At 50.1% G+C, this 20,263-nt stretch overlaps 1 protein-coding gene across 4 annotated transcripts in view; it reads right to left on the bottom strand.

Moving 5' to 3' along the window:
• Positions 1 to 20,263, bottom strand: part of USP2 (ubiquitin specific peptidase 2) — a 56,103-nt gene that overhangs the window by 10,456 nt on the left and 25,384 nt on the right. For 3 of the 4 annotated variants that reach the window (XM_081960896.1, XM_081960897.1, XM_081960898.1), the window contains 4 exons: positions 6,022 to 6,072; positions 2,561 to 2,684; positions 1,217 to 1,328; positions 543 to 653 (listed from right to left, as the gene is read on the bottom strand). In XM_081960896.1, coding sequence (XP_081817022.1) covers positions 543 to 653; positions 1,217 to 1,328; positions 2,561 to 2,684; positions 6,022 to 6,072 — 398 coding nt within the window. Of the gene's footprint in view, positions 1 to 542; positions 654 to 1,216; positions 1,329 to 2,560; positions 2,685 to 6,021; positions 6,073 to 15,320; positions 15,573 to 20,263 lie in introns of those variants that run through there. The other variant, XM_081960899.1, reaches the window with a different exon arrangement.

Raw genomic sequence — 20,263 nt, 5'->3', positions numbered from 1 at the left:
GCTGGCTGGGGAATTCTGGGAGTTGAAGTCACAAGTCTTAAAGTGTCCAAGTTTGGACACCCTGCTCTACAGGATCTTTATTTCCTCCCTCTCTCCTCCCTTCCCTGCCTTCCTTCCTTCTCTCCCAGTGGTTAGAATACAGTATTGCAGGCAACTCTGCCCACTTCCAGAAGTTCGATCCTGACCAACTCAAGGTTGACTCAGCCTTCCGTCCTTCCGAGGTGTATAAAATGAGGACCCAGATTGTTGGGGGCAAGAGGCTGACTCTGTAAACTGCTTAGAAAGGGCCTATGAAGCACCGTGAAGCGGTATATAAGTCTAAGGGCTATGGTTATTGTGCTTGAACCCAAACTGGCTCTCCATCTCACTGGGTCACCTGGATCTTTCTTGGGGACCCAGCCCCACAGATGGACCTTCTCAAGGACAAGCCTGATCAGTCCAGACCAGACCAGGGACATCGGTGTCTGGTGGTCTCCAATCTCCTTCTCCCCCCCCCCAAAAAACCCCAACTATCCCGGGGCTCCGATTCTGCTGGGACTCACGTTAGGTGGTCTAGGTTGTCGTTGTTGCCTTTGGGACGGACCAGCACTCGGTTCACTTCGCTGTGGAGCCCGTCGAGAAGGAAGCGCAGGAACTCCTGGGCGTCCTGCTGGCTGCGGGAGAGGAAGGACAGGTGTCAATCTAAGCCTGGGGGAAGGAGGTGCCAGTTAGGCCCACCCAAGGAGCCTGGGAGAAGAAGGCTAGAAGAAGAGGAAACCGACTCTTGTCCTCCCCTTCTTCTGCAGGGAGGGGAGGGAGTTCATTGATTTGTTTTAATGTACTTAATTTAGAGGCCAAAGTGATACTGGGTGGTTAGGACAGATTATTGGCAGAAGGAAAGGAAAGGAGAGGAGGGGGAGGGGAGGGGTAGAGAGGAGAAGGGAGGGGAGAGGAGGAGAGGGACAGAGAGAGGAGAGGAGGAGGAGGGGAGGCAGATGGGAAGAGAGGAGAGGAAAAGGGAGGGGGGAAAGGAAGAGAAGAGGAGAAGCAGGAGGAGAGAGAGATGCTGAATGCCAAGACATGGGAGTTGTAGTCCCATGACAAGAAGCTGCTATGAAGGAATCCAGAGCCAGCAAATGTAAAAAGCATTCCTGAGACTGGGGAAGAACAAGCAAAGGAGGAACATTTTCCCTCCTGGAAAAAAATGGGACAGGAAGGTACGGGATCCCCCTCTTACTTGTACCCCACAAAGCGGGGGGCGTATCGTTGAATCTGCATCTTGAATTCGGAAGGGCTGACGGAGTCATTGGGAGAGGAGGTCCATAATGCCTGGATGAGCTTGGCGAACTCTGGAGAGAGGGGAGGAAGCGAGGCGGCCGTCAAGACACGAGCCCAGAAGACCCCAAGGGGGCCACGAAGGACGAGACTTTCTTCCGTCCCTTCTAAACCAAGGGGGGTCTGGCTTACTTTCTAGCTCTCATCCACATTGCGGGAGACCTGGGGGGCCCTGGGGGCCAGAATCCATGATGACAACCACTGCCAAACAAGAGCAGGGAACTGGGGGAGGGGGGAGAGAAGAATCCCAGGGATTGAGGGGTCCTTGATGCTCTCTGAGCTTGGTGGTTTCCTTGCAGACGTTCATGGCCCAACTAGGTAACATTATCAGGGCTAGAAGAGAGTGGGGTTGGAGGAGGAGGAGGAAGAGAGAGGAGACGACTGTGGGGTCCTTGGTGTTCTCTGAGCTTGGTGGTTTCCTTGCAGATGTTTCATGACCCAACTAGGTAACATTATCAGGGCTAGAAGAGAGTGGGGTTGGAGGAGGAGGAGGAAGAAGAGGAGGACGACTGTGGGGTCCTTGGTGTTCTCTGAGCTTGGTGGTTTCCTTGCAGATGTTTCATGACCCAACTAGGTAACATTATCAGGGCTAGAAGAGAGTGGGGTTGGAGGAGGAGGAGGAAGAGGAGGAGGAAGGTAGGTTTTTGAGCTTGGCTGTTTTGTTGCAGACCCAACTAGGTAACATTATCAGTGTTAGGAAGTGGGGTTGGAGGAGGGAGGAGGAAAAGGAGGACGACAGACTGTGGGGTCCTTGGTGTTCTCTGAGCTTGGTGGTTTTCTGGCAGACGTTTCCTGACCCACTGGGTAACATTATCAGTGCTAAAGTCTGAATCAGAGCAACTCCACTCCCTTCTACTACGGATGATGTTGCCTAGTTGGGCCATGAAACATCTGCCAGAAAACAACCAAGCTCAGAGAGCACCAGGACTCCACTGTCGTCCACCTCCTCCTCCTCTCCTCCTCCTCCCCCTCCTCTCTCTCTCTCTCTTCTAGCACTGACGATGTTACCTAGTTGGGTCATGAAACAACTGCAAGAAAACTATCAAGCTCAAAGAGCACCAAGGCCCCCACAGTCTTCCTCCTCTTCCTCTTTTCTTCCCTCTGAAAGTCGCCTGCTTCAGCTTTCCCCACTTCCTTCCTAGTTCCCCCCCCCGCCCCATTAAGGGGCTTCGGGAGAGGAAGGCCCACCTCCTCCTGCCAACTGTTTCCCGTTGTGCCATTGAGCGAAATCTCTCCGCCTTCTCACCCGTCATAAGCGACATCTGCATGCGACTGTTATTGTTGAGATCGCGAACGTATTGGCTCTGCAGGCAGTAATCTCGCAGCTCTTTGGTGTTGCTCAGGCACTGTAGGATGGAGTTCATGAAACACTGCAAGAGGCAGGAAAGAAAGAAAGAGAGAGAGAGAGGGAGGGAGAGAGAGGAAATTATCTGCTATGCAAGGTGTGTCTTTTAAGCACCTGGCAAACTAAAGGGGGCCCTGACTATACATCATCTTTTAACGACCCCAAAATCCCTTGTGGGGTGGAATCTGGGCAACCGAATGGAATTCAGCAGAGTGTTTTCATGGCCAGATGCCTTTCCCGTCACCAATGCGGAGTTTTGTTCAGCAGATATATTCTCATTTTGCCCAAAGAGAGAGAAATATCTGCCTCTACCTAGGATCGAACTAACTGCTGATTGTGAGGTGGGAGCTCCACCTCTAGACCACTGCACCACTGCAAAGGGAGAGGGGAGGTGTCACTGACTATGACCTTCATTAAACTCTGGGCCAGGAGGGACCCTGTAAAAAAAGATCCCAGGTACCCCTCAGATTTCCTCCTCAGAAAAGCAAATTTTGGAAGATAGAATCACATGGTTGGAAGGGACCTTGGAGGTCTTCTAGTCCAACCCCCTGCGTGAGGAGGGGGGACCCTATATCATTCTGGAGAAATGGCTGTGCAGTTTCTTCTTGAAAATCTCCAGGGGTAGAGCCCCCACAACCTCTGGCGGCATCTTCCGTTCCACTGCTAAATTGTGGAATTACCATATTTTTGGAGTATAAGACGCACCAAAAGAGCGTGGAAATGTTGGTGCGTCTTATACACCGAATACAGCCATTTTCTGGCCTCCCGAAGCCTTGCCCCCACATCCCATTTTTGTGAAAAAGGGGCGAAAAAGGGGCGTTTTTCACCCAAATGGGGGTGTTTTGCCTTCCCCCACTCCCTGAAGCACTGCAGGCTTCAGCAGGGCTGGCGGAAGGGAAAAATACCCCCCCCCCCCATTTTGGTGAGAGCACTCCTGGGGGCGGGGAGGGACAAAAACTTTTTTTCTTACTTACCTCTTCGAAATCTTGGTGCGTCTTATATACCAGTGCGTCTCATAGACCGAAAAATACGGTAACAGAATTCCCCTTTAATTCAAAGTTAGTTCTCTCTTTGATAAGGTTCCACCCCTTAGTTCTTATCCTGCCCTCCATGCTCCCTCACCTATGTCTAAAATTTTTTTAAAATAGCTTAAAGTAACTCTAAAAATATAAAAATGCCGCGAGCCGTTGCTATGGTGAAAAAATAATTAAGAAACCCAAAGGTTTTTTTTGGGGGGGGGGTATTTTCTTTTTCCTGCTCACCCACAGTGTTCTCTTGCATCCGTGACTGACTCATGCTACGATGCACATGGGCATGCAGTCACGCACAGACATGGGTCGGTCACGCCCAGGCAGAGATGATGCCCACCAGTGGTGGGTGATGGGTTTTGTTCGCCAGCTCCCTAAAGCGAAGCCCCGAGTCCCTTTCTGGGAGAGGGGAGGTCTAAAAATCTAAGAAATTAATTAATTAAATTAAGCGGGGGGCGGGGGGGCATCAATGACTTTATGGAGACCTCAAACCTTCCCTGCAAGATCTTCTTCCATCGTTCAACCCAAATCCCTTCTTTGGGGATCAAGTGGAGCAGCAGCAACTGCTAGTACTGTTACTACTGGCTCTCCTCCTTCTCTTCCTCCTCCATCAACCGCTGGGTGGGATTATTTGGGGGAGGGGGATGGTAGCAAGAAGGAAGTGAGACTCTCCTTCCTTTCTCTCTTCTTGTGGTTGGGAGGAGGTCCTGGCAGATGTTCATCTGAGAAGGAACTCCCTTCCATGAGCACCAAAGGAGAACCCACTTGCATAGCCAATCCTTTCCTTTCCCTTCTCCTTCCTTCCCTTCCCGTTTCCTCCTTTCCTTTCTTTTCCCTTCCTTTCCCTTCCCCTTCCTTCCCTTCCCATTTCCTCCTTTCCTTTCCCTTCCTTTTTCTCTATTTCCTTCCCTTTTCTCCCCACCCCTCCCATCTCCTCCCCAACAAAAGGGAAGAAAGGAGAGACAGATGGAAGGAAAAAAAGGAGGAAAAGAAAATTTTCCTGCCACAAATTCTCCAAAGCTCCGGAGGGCAGGACAAGAAGCAATGGGTGGAACCTAATCAAGGAGAGAAGCAACTTAGAACTAAGGAGAAATTGTCTGACAGTTAGAACAATTAATCAGTGGAACAGAAATTGCCTCCAAAAGTTGTGAATGCTCTAACATTGGATGTTTCTAAGAAGATGTTGGACATCCATTTGTCTGAAGCGATGTAGGGTTTCCTGTCTAGGAAGGGGGTTGGACTAGAAGACCTCCAAGGTCCCTTCCAACTCTTGTTATTCTATTCAAATCATACATGCCTAATCTCACTAGGCTGCATTGTTTTTGCCTGCTGAGGAATCTACTTTGAGAAGGAAAAATCTGCGGCAAATCTTCCTAGCTCAAAGTGACAGACAAGTGTGCTGACACTTCTGATGTAGCCATGAAGGGACCAGAAAAATGGCCTGTGTGTGCGCGCGTGCCTCTGTGTGTGTTTGTGGACTGGAGACTTCCTAGAGTTGTGTGGCCACCACTTGCCCATACCATCTTTCAAATACGACTTTCTCTGCCTACCAGTTGTCACATCTGGGTGTGGCCTGGTGAAACAATTTTCCGAAATAGTTACACAACTCTTCGGGGACTCCCCCTTCCTTATGCACAAGGGAGACCAAAACTCAACGCATCGTCATCCGAGAAGCGGAAGTGAGGCCAAATAGCCAGTGAAGGTAACTCGACTTCCTCAACCAGACCCGACTGGCCTGGGTGGGAGAGCTGAGCTGAAGCTCTGGGGTCAACTGCACAAGCCCCCTCGCCTCCCCGGGGGCTCTGAGGACCTGGTCAGGGGAGGCAAAGGGGAGGAGAGGCAGCCCCCTGCGAGGAATGAGCTCAGCAAGTATGCTAGGAGGAGAAGCATGTTTGTCAAACATGGCTGAGATCTCACCAGGGTTTTCCACAAGGAGTCATGGAGGAAAGGAAGGAAGGAGGAAAAGAAGGAAGGAAGAAAGATGGAGGGAAGGAAGGAAGAGTGACGAAGGAAGGGAGAGAGGGAAGAAGGAAGAGTGATAAAGAGGGAGAGAAAGAGGGAAGAAGGAAGGAGAAAAAGATGGTAGGGCGGGAAGGAGGAAGAAAGGAAGAGTGATGAAGGAAGGAAGAGAGGGAAGAAGGAAGTGATAAAGAGGGAGAGAGAGAGGGAAGAAGAAAGGAAGGAAGGAGAAAAAGACAGGAGGGAGGGAAGGAGGGAGGGAGGAAGAAAGAAAGGAAGTGATGAAGGGAGGGAGAGAGGGAAGAAGGAAGAAAGAAAAAGGAAGGAAGGAAGGAAGGAAGGAAGGAAGGAAGGAAGGAAGGAAGGAAGACTTACGGTGTTTCCGAGGTTTCGGAGACCAGTCAAACCTTGTACCGTTTTCGAATTCTGCAAAGGAAGAAGAAATCCCGGTTTGTGACAAGGCAGCCTTCAGACAACCATACAAAACTCCAGGCCACATTGGCCCCGGGGGTCCCAGCAAAGCCGGCAGGGAAAAGAGAAGGCAGAGGAGGGGGCTGCTCTTAGCAGAGGAGGAAGGCCTGGCCCTACCCGGAAAGCACCTTGCCTTCTTTTGCTTTTCCCAGAAGCCATTTGCAAGCCTCCGGTGTGCTCCAATGGTGGCTGTGGAACTCCCCGGGACTGGAGGGTTCAAACAGCAAGCCCTGCAAAGGAAACCCTTCTCCTTCCAAGGGGAACCAGGCTGGCTGGGGAATTCTGGGACTTGAAGTCAACCTCTCTTAAAGCAACCCAGGTCGAGAAACACCAGCCTAGCAGCCCTAAAGACCCCCCTCCCCCACTGAGAGCCCCTGAACCCCTTTTTCTAACATCCCAGTTTTTATCCCACGCTCCGCTCATGCTTCGCCCCAGAGCTCCGCTGCTTTCATATTTCTAGTCCTCATCGCTTTCTTCTTAATGCAGAAAACATTTCAACAAATGACCAGGGACTGAAACTGCTCCAACCGATTCACCCCCCAAAAGAGCACATCTGGCAAAACCACCTTTGGGTTCAGTGCATTTAAAATCTCCCCCCCTCTCCCTTTCTCTCCCTCCCTCTCTCTCTCTCATCTTTCTCGTCTCCGTCTCTATCATCTTTATCGTCTGTCTGTCTGTCTGTCTGTCTGTCTGCCTATCTATCTATCTATCTATCTATCTATCTATCTATCTATCTATCTATCTATCTATCTATCTATCTATCATCTATCTATCTATCTATCTATCTATCTATCTATCTATCTATCTATCTATCATCTATCATCTATCTATCTATCTATCTATATATATCAATGTATGCCTCTCTCTCTCTCTCTCTCTCTCCTCTCTCTCTCATCTTTATCATCTGTCTGTCTCTTTCTATTAATCAATCAATGTATCTATGTCTCTCTCTCCTCTCTCTTTCATCTTTATCATCTGTCTCTCTCTCTCTCTATCAATCTATCTATCTATCTATCAATCAATCAATGTATGTCTTTGTCTGTCTGTCTGTCTGTCTGTCTATCTATCCTCTCTCATCTTTATCATCTGTCTGTCTGTCTGTCTCTGTATCTACCAATCAATCAATATATCTATCTATGTCTCTGTCTGTCTGTCTGTCTGTCTGTCTGTCTGTCTGTCTCTCTCTCTCTCTCTCTCTCTGCCTGTCTATCTATCAGCTAGCAAGAGACACAGAGAAATCTACCCATGCCCAGAGACTGGCATGAACCGCTCGGCCTTTGCCAACCGCTCGGCTGGCCCCTTGGGCAAAGGAGTGGGGTGGGGTGGGGGCAAAGTCTTGCTTTCCACAGGAGAGATCCAACCAGTCGGGTGACGAGTCCTCAGAGTCGTCAGCAGAAACACTGCAGGATCTTGGTGGATTATGAAGAGCTGGGACATAAATTCTTGGCCTGGACGGATGGTCGGAACGGGTCCAGCTGGCACAGGCCCAGAGGCCGGTGTTCTTGCTCACCCTCTCCTTGGAGTGGGGAGAGGAGAAACGGGGCAGGAAGGCCAAGGAGGGAGGAGAAGCTGCACTCGAACGCACACCCACCCTCAACAGGAAGATGTCCTCAGTTTATGACCACAACGGAGACCAAAACGGACGTTGCTAAGTGAGAACAAGTGGGAAACTCATTTGTTCATTGAGTTTGGCCCTGTTTTACAACGTTTCGTGCCACGTTTTGTTAAGGGAATCCCTGCAGTCATCAAATGAGCAACACAGCCGTTAAGTGAATCGTCAGAGTGTTGGAAAAGAGGATCACGCGACCGTCGTAAATAGGAACCAGTTTTCAAGCGTCTGAATGTAAATCATACGACCCTGGGGATGCTGCAATGGTCATAAGTGTGAAACGGTCACTAAACGAACTGTTGTTAGGTGAGGACCAGAGGTGAGTTACTCCCGGTTCAGGCGAATAGGTAGTAGTGGTGGTGGGAGGCTGCTCCTATGCGCCGGGACGCTTCTGTGCATGCACGCACACGAGCAAACAGGTAGTAAAAAAAATTGGTATCGCACCACTGACAAGGACTCTCTGTACCAGGGATTTTAAGCCTTGCTGGCCTGGGAAAGGCTCTACCTGGTGAACTTCTGCCTGGTGCTGCTTTTGCGTGGATCAAGGCGGGGCTCAAATTCTTTGGTGTGGTTGCTATCTTCCTCCTATCTTTCCTTCTGCAGAAACCCCCAACTCTGCAGGCAAACGGAAGGGAGAGTACCCAGAAACGTTGAGAGAAACTGACCGGGCAGGGAGACTGTGCGGAGGGCGATTTCGAACAGCAGCCCAGGAAGACCGAGAACCCGGCATCGTTCTGTATGTTTTCCTCTCTGCTTTCTGAAGCAGAACTGGCAATTTTAAAAAGAGAAGAATCGTGGGGAAATCCTGGTGCTGAATAATTATTTTGTGGGCAATGGGGTTTTGGGCCTCCAGATAAGCAGGGATGGGGCCACGGAGGGTGGGGAGGGGGATGTGAGCCCAAGGGGAAACCCAGCCTGAGGCTCGGCCTCTTCCTTAGCCAGTTCAGGATGCTTGGGCTCAAACCTGGCGCAAAGTAGGGCAAAGGTCTTTGAAGCTCTCACGGGAACGCTTGGTTGGTCCCTGGAACAAACTTTGACCTCCAACTCTCTCTCTGCTCTCTGAAAGCTGAGGCCAAACCTTGAGGACTAGCTGCTTCCCCTCCCGCCCTGCCTTTTAAACCACCAGTCCAAAGATTGAGGTGCAGAAGAGCCGGAGGTGTCTGGGTGAAGGGGTGGATTTTTGCCAGGAGAGATTTTCAGCCAAAGGCCAGAGGGGGAGAACGATCCCTGTCCTTTCCCCAGATCGTGGGGTTCTGCTGCCTTGGCACCCCAGAACGGGAGGCGGAGAGGGAGGCTGCGCACCGGTGGCTCCAAATAGCCCTTGACATGTGCGAGTGGGAGGCTTGCAGCGTTCTCCTTGACGACTGCCCAAAATAGACCCGTCTCCAAACGGCTCCAACTCCACTCTAATTGGGCACATGGCGCTTCCCCCAGGCCAGCTTCCTGTCAGGCATGGGAAAGGAGGGGAGGGGACACATGTTCTCCTCTTCCTCCCCCTCTTCTTCTTCTTCCTCCTCCTCCTCCTGCCTTTCCCTCTTCTTCCTCCTCCTTCTCCCCCTTCCCTTCTTCTTCTTTCTACTCCTCTTCTTTCTCATTTTATCTTCTCCTTTCTTTCCTCCTCTTCTTCCTCCTTCCCCCCTCTCCTCCTCCTTCTTCCTCCCCACCACTTCTTCTTTCTACTCGTCTTCTTTCTCCTTTCTTCTCCCTTTCTTCCTCTTCCTCCTCCCCTCCCTTTCTTCTTCTTCCTCCTCCCTTCCTCCTTCTTTCTTCTCCCTTTTTTCCTCTTCTTCCTCCTCCTTCTCTCCTCCCCTTTGCCTGGATGGTGGGGAATGGAAGGATTTATACTCCTTGCAGACTGAAGGTCTGGCCAGCCAGTCTTCAGGTTTTCGTGGCTCCGGCATGTGTGAAGATCAGCTGGCGATGGGGCGCATGCCAGTGCTGGAAGCCAGAAGAACAGCTGGCGATGGCGCGCATGCCCCGAGAGGGCTCTGTGTGCCACCTCTGGCAGGCGTGCCATAGGTTTGCCATCCTGATCCTAAGGTTATATCCTAAAGCAGTCCATTGGCCGTGTTGCCATCAGTGCTACTCAAAGCTACCGAGCGATGTGGCCGATACGATGGAATAATCAGGGTGTATTTTAGTGGCCTGGAGAGACCAGAGCGGAAATCTCTATCGTGACGTCCAGGGGATGAATTCGCTCATGTTCCAGGCTAAGCTACTTATGGCGTGGAAGGGATAAAAATGGACAGCAGGGGAGGCAAAATATGAACGTAGAGGAAAATCTCAGACTTCCTGGCATAAGAGGGATTAAGAACGTCAATTCGGCAATGCAAAGGATATTGGCGGATATTTCTGGGACAGAAACGGAGCGCGGTTCTCTACGAATTGCGCTCAGGTTTTCTAAACACGAAAAGGCGCAAGACAGACGCTGGCGGCCAAACGAACTCAAGGATGATGCCAGCCAGCGGTTAGATTTTTCCAGAGCAGCCAAAGGGTGCAATGTATTTGTGGAACCAGAGAATGCAATCTGCGAGAAGTCCAGAAACTCCTCATTTAGCGACTACGGTTGGGACCAGCAATTCGGTCCTTAATCGAAGCGGTTGCTCGGTGGAGCTGCAGCTGTGCTTGTAACGTCTGACTTGAGTTTTCCTTTACAGGCTCGTGAAGGTCGTCAAGGCGAGAACGGATTGCACGGTTCATTTCTAGTTACTGTTGTAAGTGCAAGCTGTTGCTAGATGAGGACTGCCTGCATGTCAGAATCCTGGACACAAGCAATTATTTTAGGAAAAAGCAATAAATGGGGAAAATTCCTAAGAGTGGGAAAGGATTGGCAAAGCTGGCACCTGAAATGACCCCTGCAGAACCTGCTTTGCTGAATCAAGGGTTTGAATCCTTCCCAAGAGTTTTCCCCGCCCGACGAAGCGGAGACCAAAATTCCTCAAGGAGAAACCAAGGAATGGAGCCCTGGCACATCTTTCTGGCACGCGAGACCTGTCAGCTTGCATTCTTCCGCTGCGGGCGGCTGGCATCGGGCACCTGCCCTTGCAAATCCCGCAGCCGGGAGGGAGGCGAACGTGCCTCTCTCGATACCTGGGCCATCTTGAGGCGCTCCAGATGCAATCTTATTTTGCACTCCAGCAAAATAAAAACAACAACAACAAGGCAAACCACACGGTGCATGATCGGGGCATCTGGTGCAGTTATCTCGTGCATGCTTTTCAAAACGAACCGCTGAGGGTAAAGGGATGGTCCCTGGTCCTACCTGGAGGGCCTGTATATACTTGGGCATTTTTTGGTCTCGAAAGGATAATTCAAGAGCAGGTTTTGCTGAAAGCAATTCAGGGGGTGGGGTGGGGGTCTCCTCCTTTCAAATGCCCTACAGCCCACCCTCATACTAAATACAACCTTGCTGGGGTGGGGAATTCTGAGAGTTGAAGCCCACACGTCTTCAACTTGCCCAGGTTGAAAAATGGCGGTCCAAAGAGCTGCAGAAATTGCTCCTCACTGCCACCGTGTTGTGATCACGATCACCTGGGGACCGATCAGCCCCCACCCCCTCGCCCGCCCGCCCACCCACCCACCCAACCAAGTGGAGGCATTGCCTTTTTCACCAACGAAAGGCTCTTAAGTATGTGGGAGGCTTCCTTGAGTACACAGAAGTGCTGAAAGACCTCAACTCAAGATTCAGAGAAAAAAAGTCAAAGGAAGAGGAGAAAGAAGAGGAAAGGAGAGAGGGGAAAGGAGAGAGGGAAATGGATGAGGGGAGAGGAATAGGAGAGAGGGAAGGAGAGGGCAGTAGAGAAGAGGGGAGAGAAGAAGGGAGAGGAAGGAAGGAGGGGAAAGAAGAGAAGGAAATGGACGAGGGGAGAGGAGTAGGAGAGAGGGAAAAAAGGGGAAAAGGAGAAGAGGGGAGAGGAAAAAAGGAAAAGGGAGGAGAAGGAAGGAGAAGGAAGGGGAAGGAAGTAGAGAGGGGAAAGGAGAGAGATAAATATATAGAATGCTATGGTACAATTATGAAAATAATGTGTGTAACATGACGTACAACATTATATATATTGGTTATAATCAGGGCGTATAAAACTATGTACACTCAAAAAGGACTGGATGCAGCCACTACTTTTCTGCTGCAAAACTGGAAATGTGATGGATTGGAAAGAAAAATGTACAATCCAAATATTTAAAAAGAAAAAGATTCAGAGAAAATAGAAGAGCTTTGCAAAGAGAGGGGATAACGGATGCATAATTGCCTGCATTTAGGTCTTTTTGTCCCCCTTTTGCCTTGTCGATTGCCTCTTTTGCACAGCGCGTAGACATTGTTTATGTCTCTGGGTCTGTCGATGGCTAATTTGATCTCCTTTCTTTACTGCCCTGTATTAAGTGCCACACCGTGTGAGCTTTGCAAGCCTTCCAGATTCCAAAACTGACCTGTCCTGTCCTTTCATTCCCTCTTCCAGCCAGCTGCGATTGGCGCTTTCCAGACCCGGCCTCTTGTGCCAAGGAAGTGCCAAGTTTGCAACGGAGCAAAGAGGCCAGCTGAACTTTTTACATAACGCTAGGCCGGCTTCATTCAACTGGCAAAACAAAGGCACCGACCTGCCCCCACCGCAGGTGCAGAGGACAGGCGGATTACGTAACAGCCGAGGTGCACCTGAAGGGCATGGATCCCGCCAGGGCTGGAGAAATGCCCAAGGTTTTGCAAGACAATCCTCGCTGGGAAAGCAGGAAGCCCTGATCTTTGCTCTTTGTCTCTCCAGAACCTGGAATGCCAACCATGCATCGCAATCCAATCGGCCGCCACTCCTTGTGCCTTCAAATACAGAATTCTCCCCCTCCCTAATTATGCATGGGTTAACCTCCACATGGGAGTGGGAGGGAGATTTTTAGATAAAGAAGGTCTGCTGAAGCCCCCGCTTGAAAGAAACTGGGGTGAGTGGGTCATCTTCCCACCCCCAAGATTGCAGGTGTCTGTCCTGCTAGAAAATGACTCCTTGGACTGCGGGGTGGAGGTGGGGCGGGGGACAAAGGAAAGGGGCCCACAGCTGTCCTGAGCCTGGAAAGGCCTATTGAGATGAGGGGGGGGGGAAGGAAGATTTAGACTTTGTATTTCCTGCCCTTTCCCCCCTATTCTTTCCAATTCCCCCCTCCCTTTTTGCAGGAAGGCGGGGAAACAAAGGGTTTTCAAACCTTTTGGGGAGGGGAGTTTGCAACACACAGCCCACCTATGCATGTGGCTCTTGAATTCCTGGAGACAGGCAGGCGAGATGGAAGCCTCCCCCTCAACCCCCCCCCCTGCATTTTGATCTCTTGTTCTTACAGTGGGAAAAAGCCAGCAAGCTGCTTTTAAGCAAAGCCCTTAAGAGGCCCAGCTAATGGGTTGTTTCTCCATTCTGTGGGCAAAGGACCTCCTGAGGGTGTGAGCTTAACAACGGCTCCTCCATCCTTTTTGCTTCTCTCTCTCCCTCCCTCCCTCCCTCCCTCTCTTTCTTTCATTCTCTCCCTTTTTTTCATTCTCTCTCTGCTTCATTCTCTCCCTCTCTCTCCTTCTCCTTCTCTTTTGCTCCCTCTCATTCTCATTCTCTCCCTCCCTCTCTCTTTCATTCTCTTTCTCCCTCCGTCCTTCTCTCATTCTCTCGCTCTCATTCTATCTCCCTCTCTCTCTTTCATTCTCACCCTCCCTTTCATTCTCTTTCTCCCCCCCTCTTTCATTCTCTCTCTCTGTCCTCTCTCTTTCATTCTTTCTCCCTCTCTCCCTCTCATTCTCTCTCATTCTTTCATTCTCTCCCTCATCCTCTCTCATCCCCTCTCTCCTTCATTCTCTCCCTCCCTCTCTTTCATTCTTTCTCTCTCCCTCCCTCTCTCTTTCATTCTCTTTCTCCCGCCGTCCTTCTCTCATTCTGTCTTTCATTCTCTCCCTCTCTCATTCTCTGTCTTTCATTCTTTCCCTCTCTCTTTCATTCTCTCCCTTTCATTCTTTCTCCCTCCTTTCTTTCATTCTCTCTCTTTCATTCTCTCGCTCCCTCTTTCATTCTTTCTCCCTCTCTCTCCCTCTCATTCTCTCTCTCTCATTCTCTCTCTCATTCTCTCCCTCCCTCTCTCTTTCATTCTCTCTCCCTCTCCTTATCTCTCTCCTACCCTCCCTCTTTTTCATTCTCTCTCTCATTGTCTCAAATGAGGGCTTCTAAACACAGGCAGAGTGACAAGTTAACTCTCCCCCCACTTTCATGCTTTCAAGTTGGTGCAGGAACAAACATTATATTGCCCAGGAAGAGGCATTCTGAGATTAAAGGCTGATATATTGAGACAATTATTGCAGAATTGTGTTAGGGTACGGATGGTGCAAGAGATCATGGAACCGGCAGTCCCTTTTCCAAAAGACAAATTTAATTCAAAGGCGCAAACTTTGGTGAGCTCCCGAAAACTTGCCCGTTGGAAAAGGGGCTACCTGTTTCCTGATCTTTTCCTGACAGTTTGGGAGTCCCCATCAAAAGGCTTCTTGGCAAAAAACCAGGCAATGTTGTAAGAAGCTGCAACAACCAGCCATGAATCAAGCAGCCCAGGGGTGTCTACCAGAGAAGGGCCTACTCAAAGCTTTTCTACTACGTGCATCCTGCGTGGAGTATCTCGATTGCACCATTGTGGATTTTTTACCTCAACCTTACAAAACCCCTGTCCTCACCTGTCCCTAGAAATATGGGGGAGAGAAGCTGAATTCAACCCACTTCCGTCACCGCAACTTTTGAGCCCCTTTGCATTACAACTCCTATCATCCCCAGCAGGCCGCCTGGGGGCCCATGGGTGTCCCAACCCAGCCGGTTGGTCGTTCCCAATTTGAAAGCAGCTCTCCCAGGCCGTCCTTAAAAACCCAAGTTGGCTTCACACGTGCGCCTTGTTCAACCCGACGGCGGAAAGTTCAGCCTTATCGTGAATTAACCGAGATTCAAAGCAAGCCGCTTTGGCCGCGACCGGCGAGTCGGTCTCAGAGAGATCCCGAAGATCCGTCCTCCCCGCCCCCCCCCATCCCGCGAAGGCGACCTCAAAGCCCCGGTCTCTCCAGTCCCTGCTTCCCCAACCCTGCGCCCTCCCCAAATGAGCCGCCCGGGGCGCGTCTCTTGCCACGGTCAGCTCAGGAGCATGGGAGCTGTAGTCCAAAGAGGAGGTTGGGTGGGATGGGAGAGATTTCCCCCCCACCTGCCCGGGATCTGGCTCGATTGCCGCGGGGCGCCCCCTGCCCTCTTTGCCTCACAAGTCCCGGGCGATCCTGTACCCAGGCCAAGGGGGGGCAGAGGGCAGGGGCAAAACCTGGGGGAATCTTCCCTCCCTATCAATGGACGCCCCCTGCCCCCTTTGTCCCCCCAAGTCTCGGGCGATCCTGTGCCCAGCCCAAGGGGGGGGGGCAGAGGGCAGGGGCAGAACCCGAGGGAGACTTCCCTAATACCCACCTACTCAAACTCGGCCGCCCCTTCCTCCTACCTTCGCCCCACGAAGGTGAAAAGCAGCAGGGAGCGATTGGGTGCCCAGCCAAAGGGGAGCAGAGAGCAGGGAGTCTGCCCTCCCTACTGCCCATCCACCTTCCCCGGCCACCCCTTCCTCTTACCTTCGCCTTGTTGACCATCAACCCCACGAAGGTAGAGAGCAGCAGGGAGCCCGGCAGGGGCACCCGGGGGCGCAGCTCCTTTTGCCCGCCTGGCAGCGGCGAGGCGGGCAGGGTGACGGTGTAGGAGTTGCGCATGCTGCCGCTGGACCCTCCGCTGGGGCTCTCTTCCGACGGGCGCGGGGCGAGCGGGCGTCCTGGCTCCGGGCACAGCTCCGGCAAGGGCTGGCAGCGGCGGCGAAGGCGGCACCGGGACGGCTCTGACCTCAAGCCGGGAGGGGGGCGGGCGGCGGGCGGAGCGCGCGGCGGGGCTCCCTCGAGGGAGGCGCCGACGGACGAGCGCCCGGAAGGGGGAGCGCGAGGGACGCCCGCTTGCAGCCCCCTCCCCTCGCCCAGGGGGGGCTCAGCTTCCACAGGGGGTGGGGTGGGCGGGGGGAGAGTGGGGGGCTAGAAAGTCCGGAGTCCTCCCCCATTCCCAGGGTTAAGAGTTGGAAATCGCCCCCCCCCGCAATTGATTGATTGATCGATCAATGTTATGTTTCTATATACCTTTATGTATTTTGTATATGTATCTATCTATGTATCATTTATGTCACTATGTATCTATTTATATCCTATCCATCTCTCATCTCATCTATCTATCTATCTATCATCTATCTATCTATCTATCTATCTATCTATCTATCTATCTATCTATCTATCTATCTATCTATCTATCATCTATCTATCATCTATCTATCTATCTATCTATCTATCTATCTATCATCTATCATCTATCTATCATATCTATCTGTCATCTATTGAACAACTTGCCTACAGACGTTATAAATGCTCCAACACTGGAAGTTTTTTAAGAAGATGTTGGATAACCGTTTGTCTGAAATGGTATAGGATTTCCTGCCTAAGCAGGGGGTTGGACTAGATGACCTCCAAGGTCCCTTATTCTGTTCTTTTCTGTTCTATTATCTATCATCTGTCATCTATTTATTCTCTCTCTCTCTCTCTCTCTCTCTCTCTCTCTCTCTCTCTCTCACACACACACACACACACACACACACATTTATCTATAATGTTACAGTCATTACATCAGCATTCTTGAGGACTTCCCCCCTCTAAACGAGAGACAGCATTGCCAATTTTCAGCCACTGCTCCCCACTCCCCCTCCCCCCCAGTACTGTGAAAAGAGGAAAGGAAGAGGGTGATATTGGTTTGCCCACCCTTAATTTTAATAACCGCTGAAGGCTATGCCTGGTGAAACTGCTCAGAGAAATAGAAACTTATAATACAATCTTGCACGAACAGCGTATTTCAAAGGCTCCTTGTTTATTGGAGGGGGGAAATGCATTTCTTCTGCCTTTCAAGCAGGGCTAACCCTGGAATGATCCCCCTCCCCTTTCATTCCCAGGCTTTCTTCTTAAAGCAAATCCTTTGGAATGCGCAGAATCCCCCCAGCTCAGGCCCTTCCCTTTCCATATTCCTGGTAGAAACTAAGGAAGGACACACTGACACTAAAGCTTTAGTCACCACGATGTAAAAAATATATTGAGACTCTGGAAAGAATGCAGAGAAGAGCAACAAAGAGGATTAGGGGATTGGAGGCTCAAACATATGAAGAACGGTTCCAGGAACTGGGTATGTCTAATTGAATGAAAAGAAGGACTAGGGGTGACATGAAAGCAGTGTTCCAATATCTCAGGGGTTGCCCCAAAGAAGAGGGTGTCAACCTATTCTCCAAGGCACCTGAGGGCAGAACAAGAAGCAATGGGTGGAAACTAATCAAGGAGAGAAGCAACCTAGAACTAAGGAAAAATATCCTGACAGTTAGAACAATTGATCAGTGGAACAACTTGCCTCCAGAAGTTGTAAATGCTCCAACACTGGAAGTTTTTAAGAAGATGCTGGATATCCATTTGTCTGAAGTGGTGTAGGGTTTCCTGCCTAAGCAGGGGGTTGGACTAGAAGGTCCCTTCCAACTCTGTTATTCTATTCAATACTTAAGTTCTTTCGCCCAAAGGTGGCTGGATGGAGTCATGGAAGCAGCAGGCGTGAGCTTAAATGGGCTCCAGAGGATGGTAGAGGACAGGAAGGCCTAGAGGAACATTGTCCATGGGGTTGTGATGGGTCGGACACGACTTGCCAGCTAACAAAAATTATATATAGATGATAGACAGATAGGCAGACAGACATTGATTGAGACAAAGATGATAAGTGATAGATAGATAAATAGATGGGTGGGTGGGTGGGTGGATGAATGGACACTGATTGAGAGAAAGATTCACTTAAGAACCACGTGACCAACTTAACAACTGCAGTGATTTGTTTAACAACGGGTGTGAGGAAGGTTGTTAAATCGAGCAAAGTTCACCTAACACACGTCTCACTTAGCAACATTAATTTTGGGATCCATTGTGGTCGAGGACCTGCCTACACTGTAAAGTTGCAAACTTCAAGGAAACTAGGAAAAGACCTCAAGATCAACCCACAAACTTTTCAAAAGTCCTCTGCCTGTTATCTCCGCATTAAATATTCACACGTGACTTAAATTATCTGACCTACAAATAGGTTCTTGGAAGAAAATCCAACTGTGTGCAGGAATGTTTGCTCTCAAATAACGTCAGCAGTGGGTTAGAAACTAGGAAAAAACAATCATAGTTCGGTCTTGCTTTTGAACTGGGTTCAAATCCTACCCATCCAGAACCGCCTGCATGCTGGAACGAGGCCTCTGAGATTGTCCAGAGTACAGCTAGTCCTCGGCTCACGACCACAATTGAGCCCCAAGCATTTCTGTTGATAAGCGAGACAGTCATAAATAGGAACCAGTTGCCTAGGGTTTGAATTTTGATCACGTGACCACGAGGAGGCTGCCACGTTTGTCTGTGTGAAAAATGTTCTAAATCCCATTTTTCAGTGCTGTTGTAACTTTCAACGGTCACTAAATGGACTGTTATAAGTCGAGGACTATATGTACTCTTCCGTTATCTAATTAAAAAACTGTGTATCTTTCTTTATTACAGATGCATGGTGGCTAATATCAAGAGCAAAAGACATACATGAATGGATGGATGGATAGATAAATAGATGGATAGATAGATAGATATATAAATATAGACAGATAATAGATAGTTGATAGAGATAGATAGAGATATAGAGATAGACAGATAGATATAAAGATAGATAGATAATAGATAGATGATAGAGATAGATAGAGATAGAGAGAGAGAGATATATATATATACAGACAGACAGACAATAGAGAAAGAGAAAGAGAAAGAGAAAGAGAGAGAGAGAGAGGAAGGGAAGGAGAGGGAGGGAGAGAATGTGCAAATCATATACTATAACATCTGGAACAAAAGTAACACAAATGAACAGCTCGCTTATTTTTAATAAATCAAGCCACCTTCATTCCTCTCTTCCCCCCATCCTCCCTTCCCACTTTTCCTTCACCCTCCAGGCAGATCTCTGTGCACAGGAGTCCTGCTGCAGAGAAAACTATGTTTAGCTTAGCTGAAGTAGAGCTATTTTTGGCCGGGATAAAAATAAACCCAAGGAGACAGGGGTGTAGTGCGCTGGTTCTGTGTATGTCTCCCCCCCTCCTCTCAGCATCATTTGTCTCATGGAATCTTAAGCCTCTCTCTTCGTCAGCAAGCTCCTGCCACTCTGTTTCATGCTCCCTGGGAGCCCAGAGATAAAAGTTGCACCAGGAGGCTAAGCCAGCAGGGGGGTGGGGGTAGGTGGTGCACTGGAAGCGCATGACCTCATGCGTGCATGCGTGAAAGCAGCCCAGAAGCGATGCGTTATTGAGTTGCACAAGCAGCCATGCAAGCCGCTTCAGGAAAAAGGGGGCTTGCAATTGTGTCATTGCGTCTCCGGTGCAAGCTTCACAGGGCTGGCAAATGTGCGTGCGCAGGGCTGGAACACAACTGCAACCCACACGCAGCTGTGAGTTCCCCCAAGTTGGCGGGAAGAATCGCCGGACTTGGCTTGAGAGGCAGTCCTCAACTTATGACCGATTTTTTTAGTGTACCGAAGTTTGTAACGGCCCTGAAAAAGGGACTTATGACGCTCATTTCAGAACTTGGTTGTAGGCACAGGAGCGAGCAGCTATGGACTTCAACTCCCAGAATTCCTCAGCCAGCCATGCGGAGGAATTCTGGAAGTTGAGCCGTGCTGGCTCAGGAATTCTGGGAGTTGAAGTCCACAAGTCATAAAGGAGCTATGGTGCTCAATGCATTTATAGCTGATCCTTGAGATACAGTATATTTGGCTGGGCATGAAAGACATAGGAAGGCACCTCCTCTCTGCAACTAGATATTGGGAGGGTCTTTGGTCTTTGGAACTCAAAACCCTCTTCCGTTTGGGCGAAACTCAAGATTTCTCCACTAAGTACAGCCAGGGCTACCTCTGGCCACTGGGGAAGAAACACTTTCCCTGGGGTGAGTCAGGATTCTTTTTTTTAAAGTAACAGAGTTGGAAGGGATCTTGGAGGTCATCTAGTCCAACCCCCTGCTCATGCAGGAGACCTGTAGTAGGGATTCGAACCACCGATCTTTCTGATTGACAAGCTCAGTGTCTTAGCCACTGAGCCACCAAATCAATGGAGATGCAGGAGATTCCTGGAAGCAAACTTAAAGAGATGGAGCCTGAAGCCATTCCAGCGATTCTCCCCCCCCCCCAAGGATGTTGCTTTTCCACCCCCACCCCCACCCCTTGCAAAAGGCAAATCTAAGCTGCCCAGGGTTTCACCTGTTGCAAGCCAAGAGAATTCCAACAGGAGCAAAGTTTGCATTGGCTCAAGATAGCCCAGGAATCCACTTCACTGAAGAAGGGGGGAGGAGTGGGGGAAAGGAAGGGAAAGGAGAGAAGAGAAAGGGGAGGAGGAAAGAAGAAAGGAGAGAAGGAGAGAAGAAGGGAGGAAAGAAGGAGGAGTAGAGAAGGGAAAGGAGAG

Source organism: Natrix helvetica (assembly GCF_964273705.1).
Source record: "Natrix helvetica genome assembly, chromosome: 8".
NCBI lineage: Eukaryota > Metazoa > Chordata > Lepidosauria > Squamata > Natricidae > Natrix > Natrix helvetica.
The sequence above is the reverse complement of the archived record's forward strand: the minus strand, read 5'-3'. Positions and strand labels throughout refer to the sequence as shown.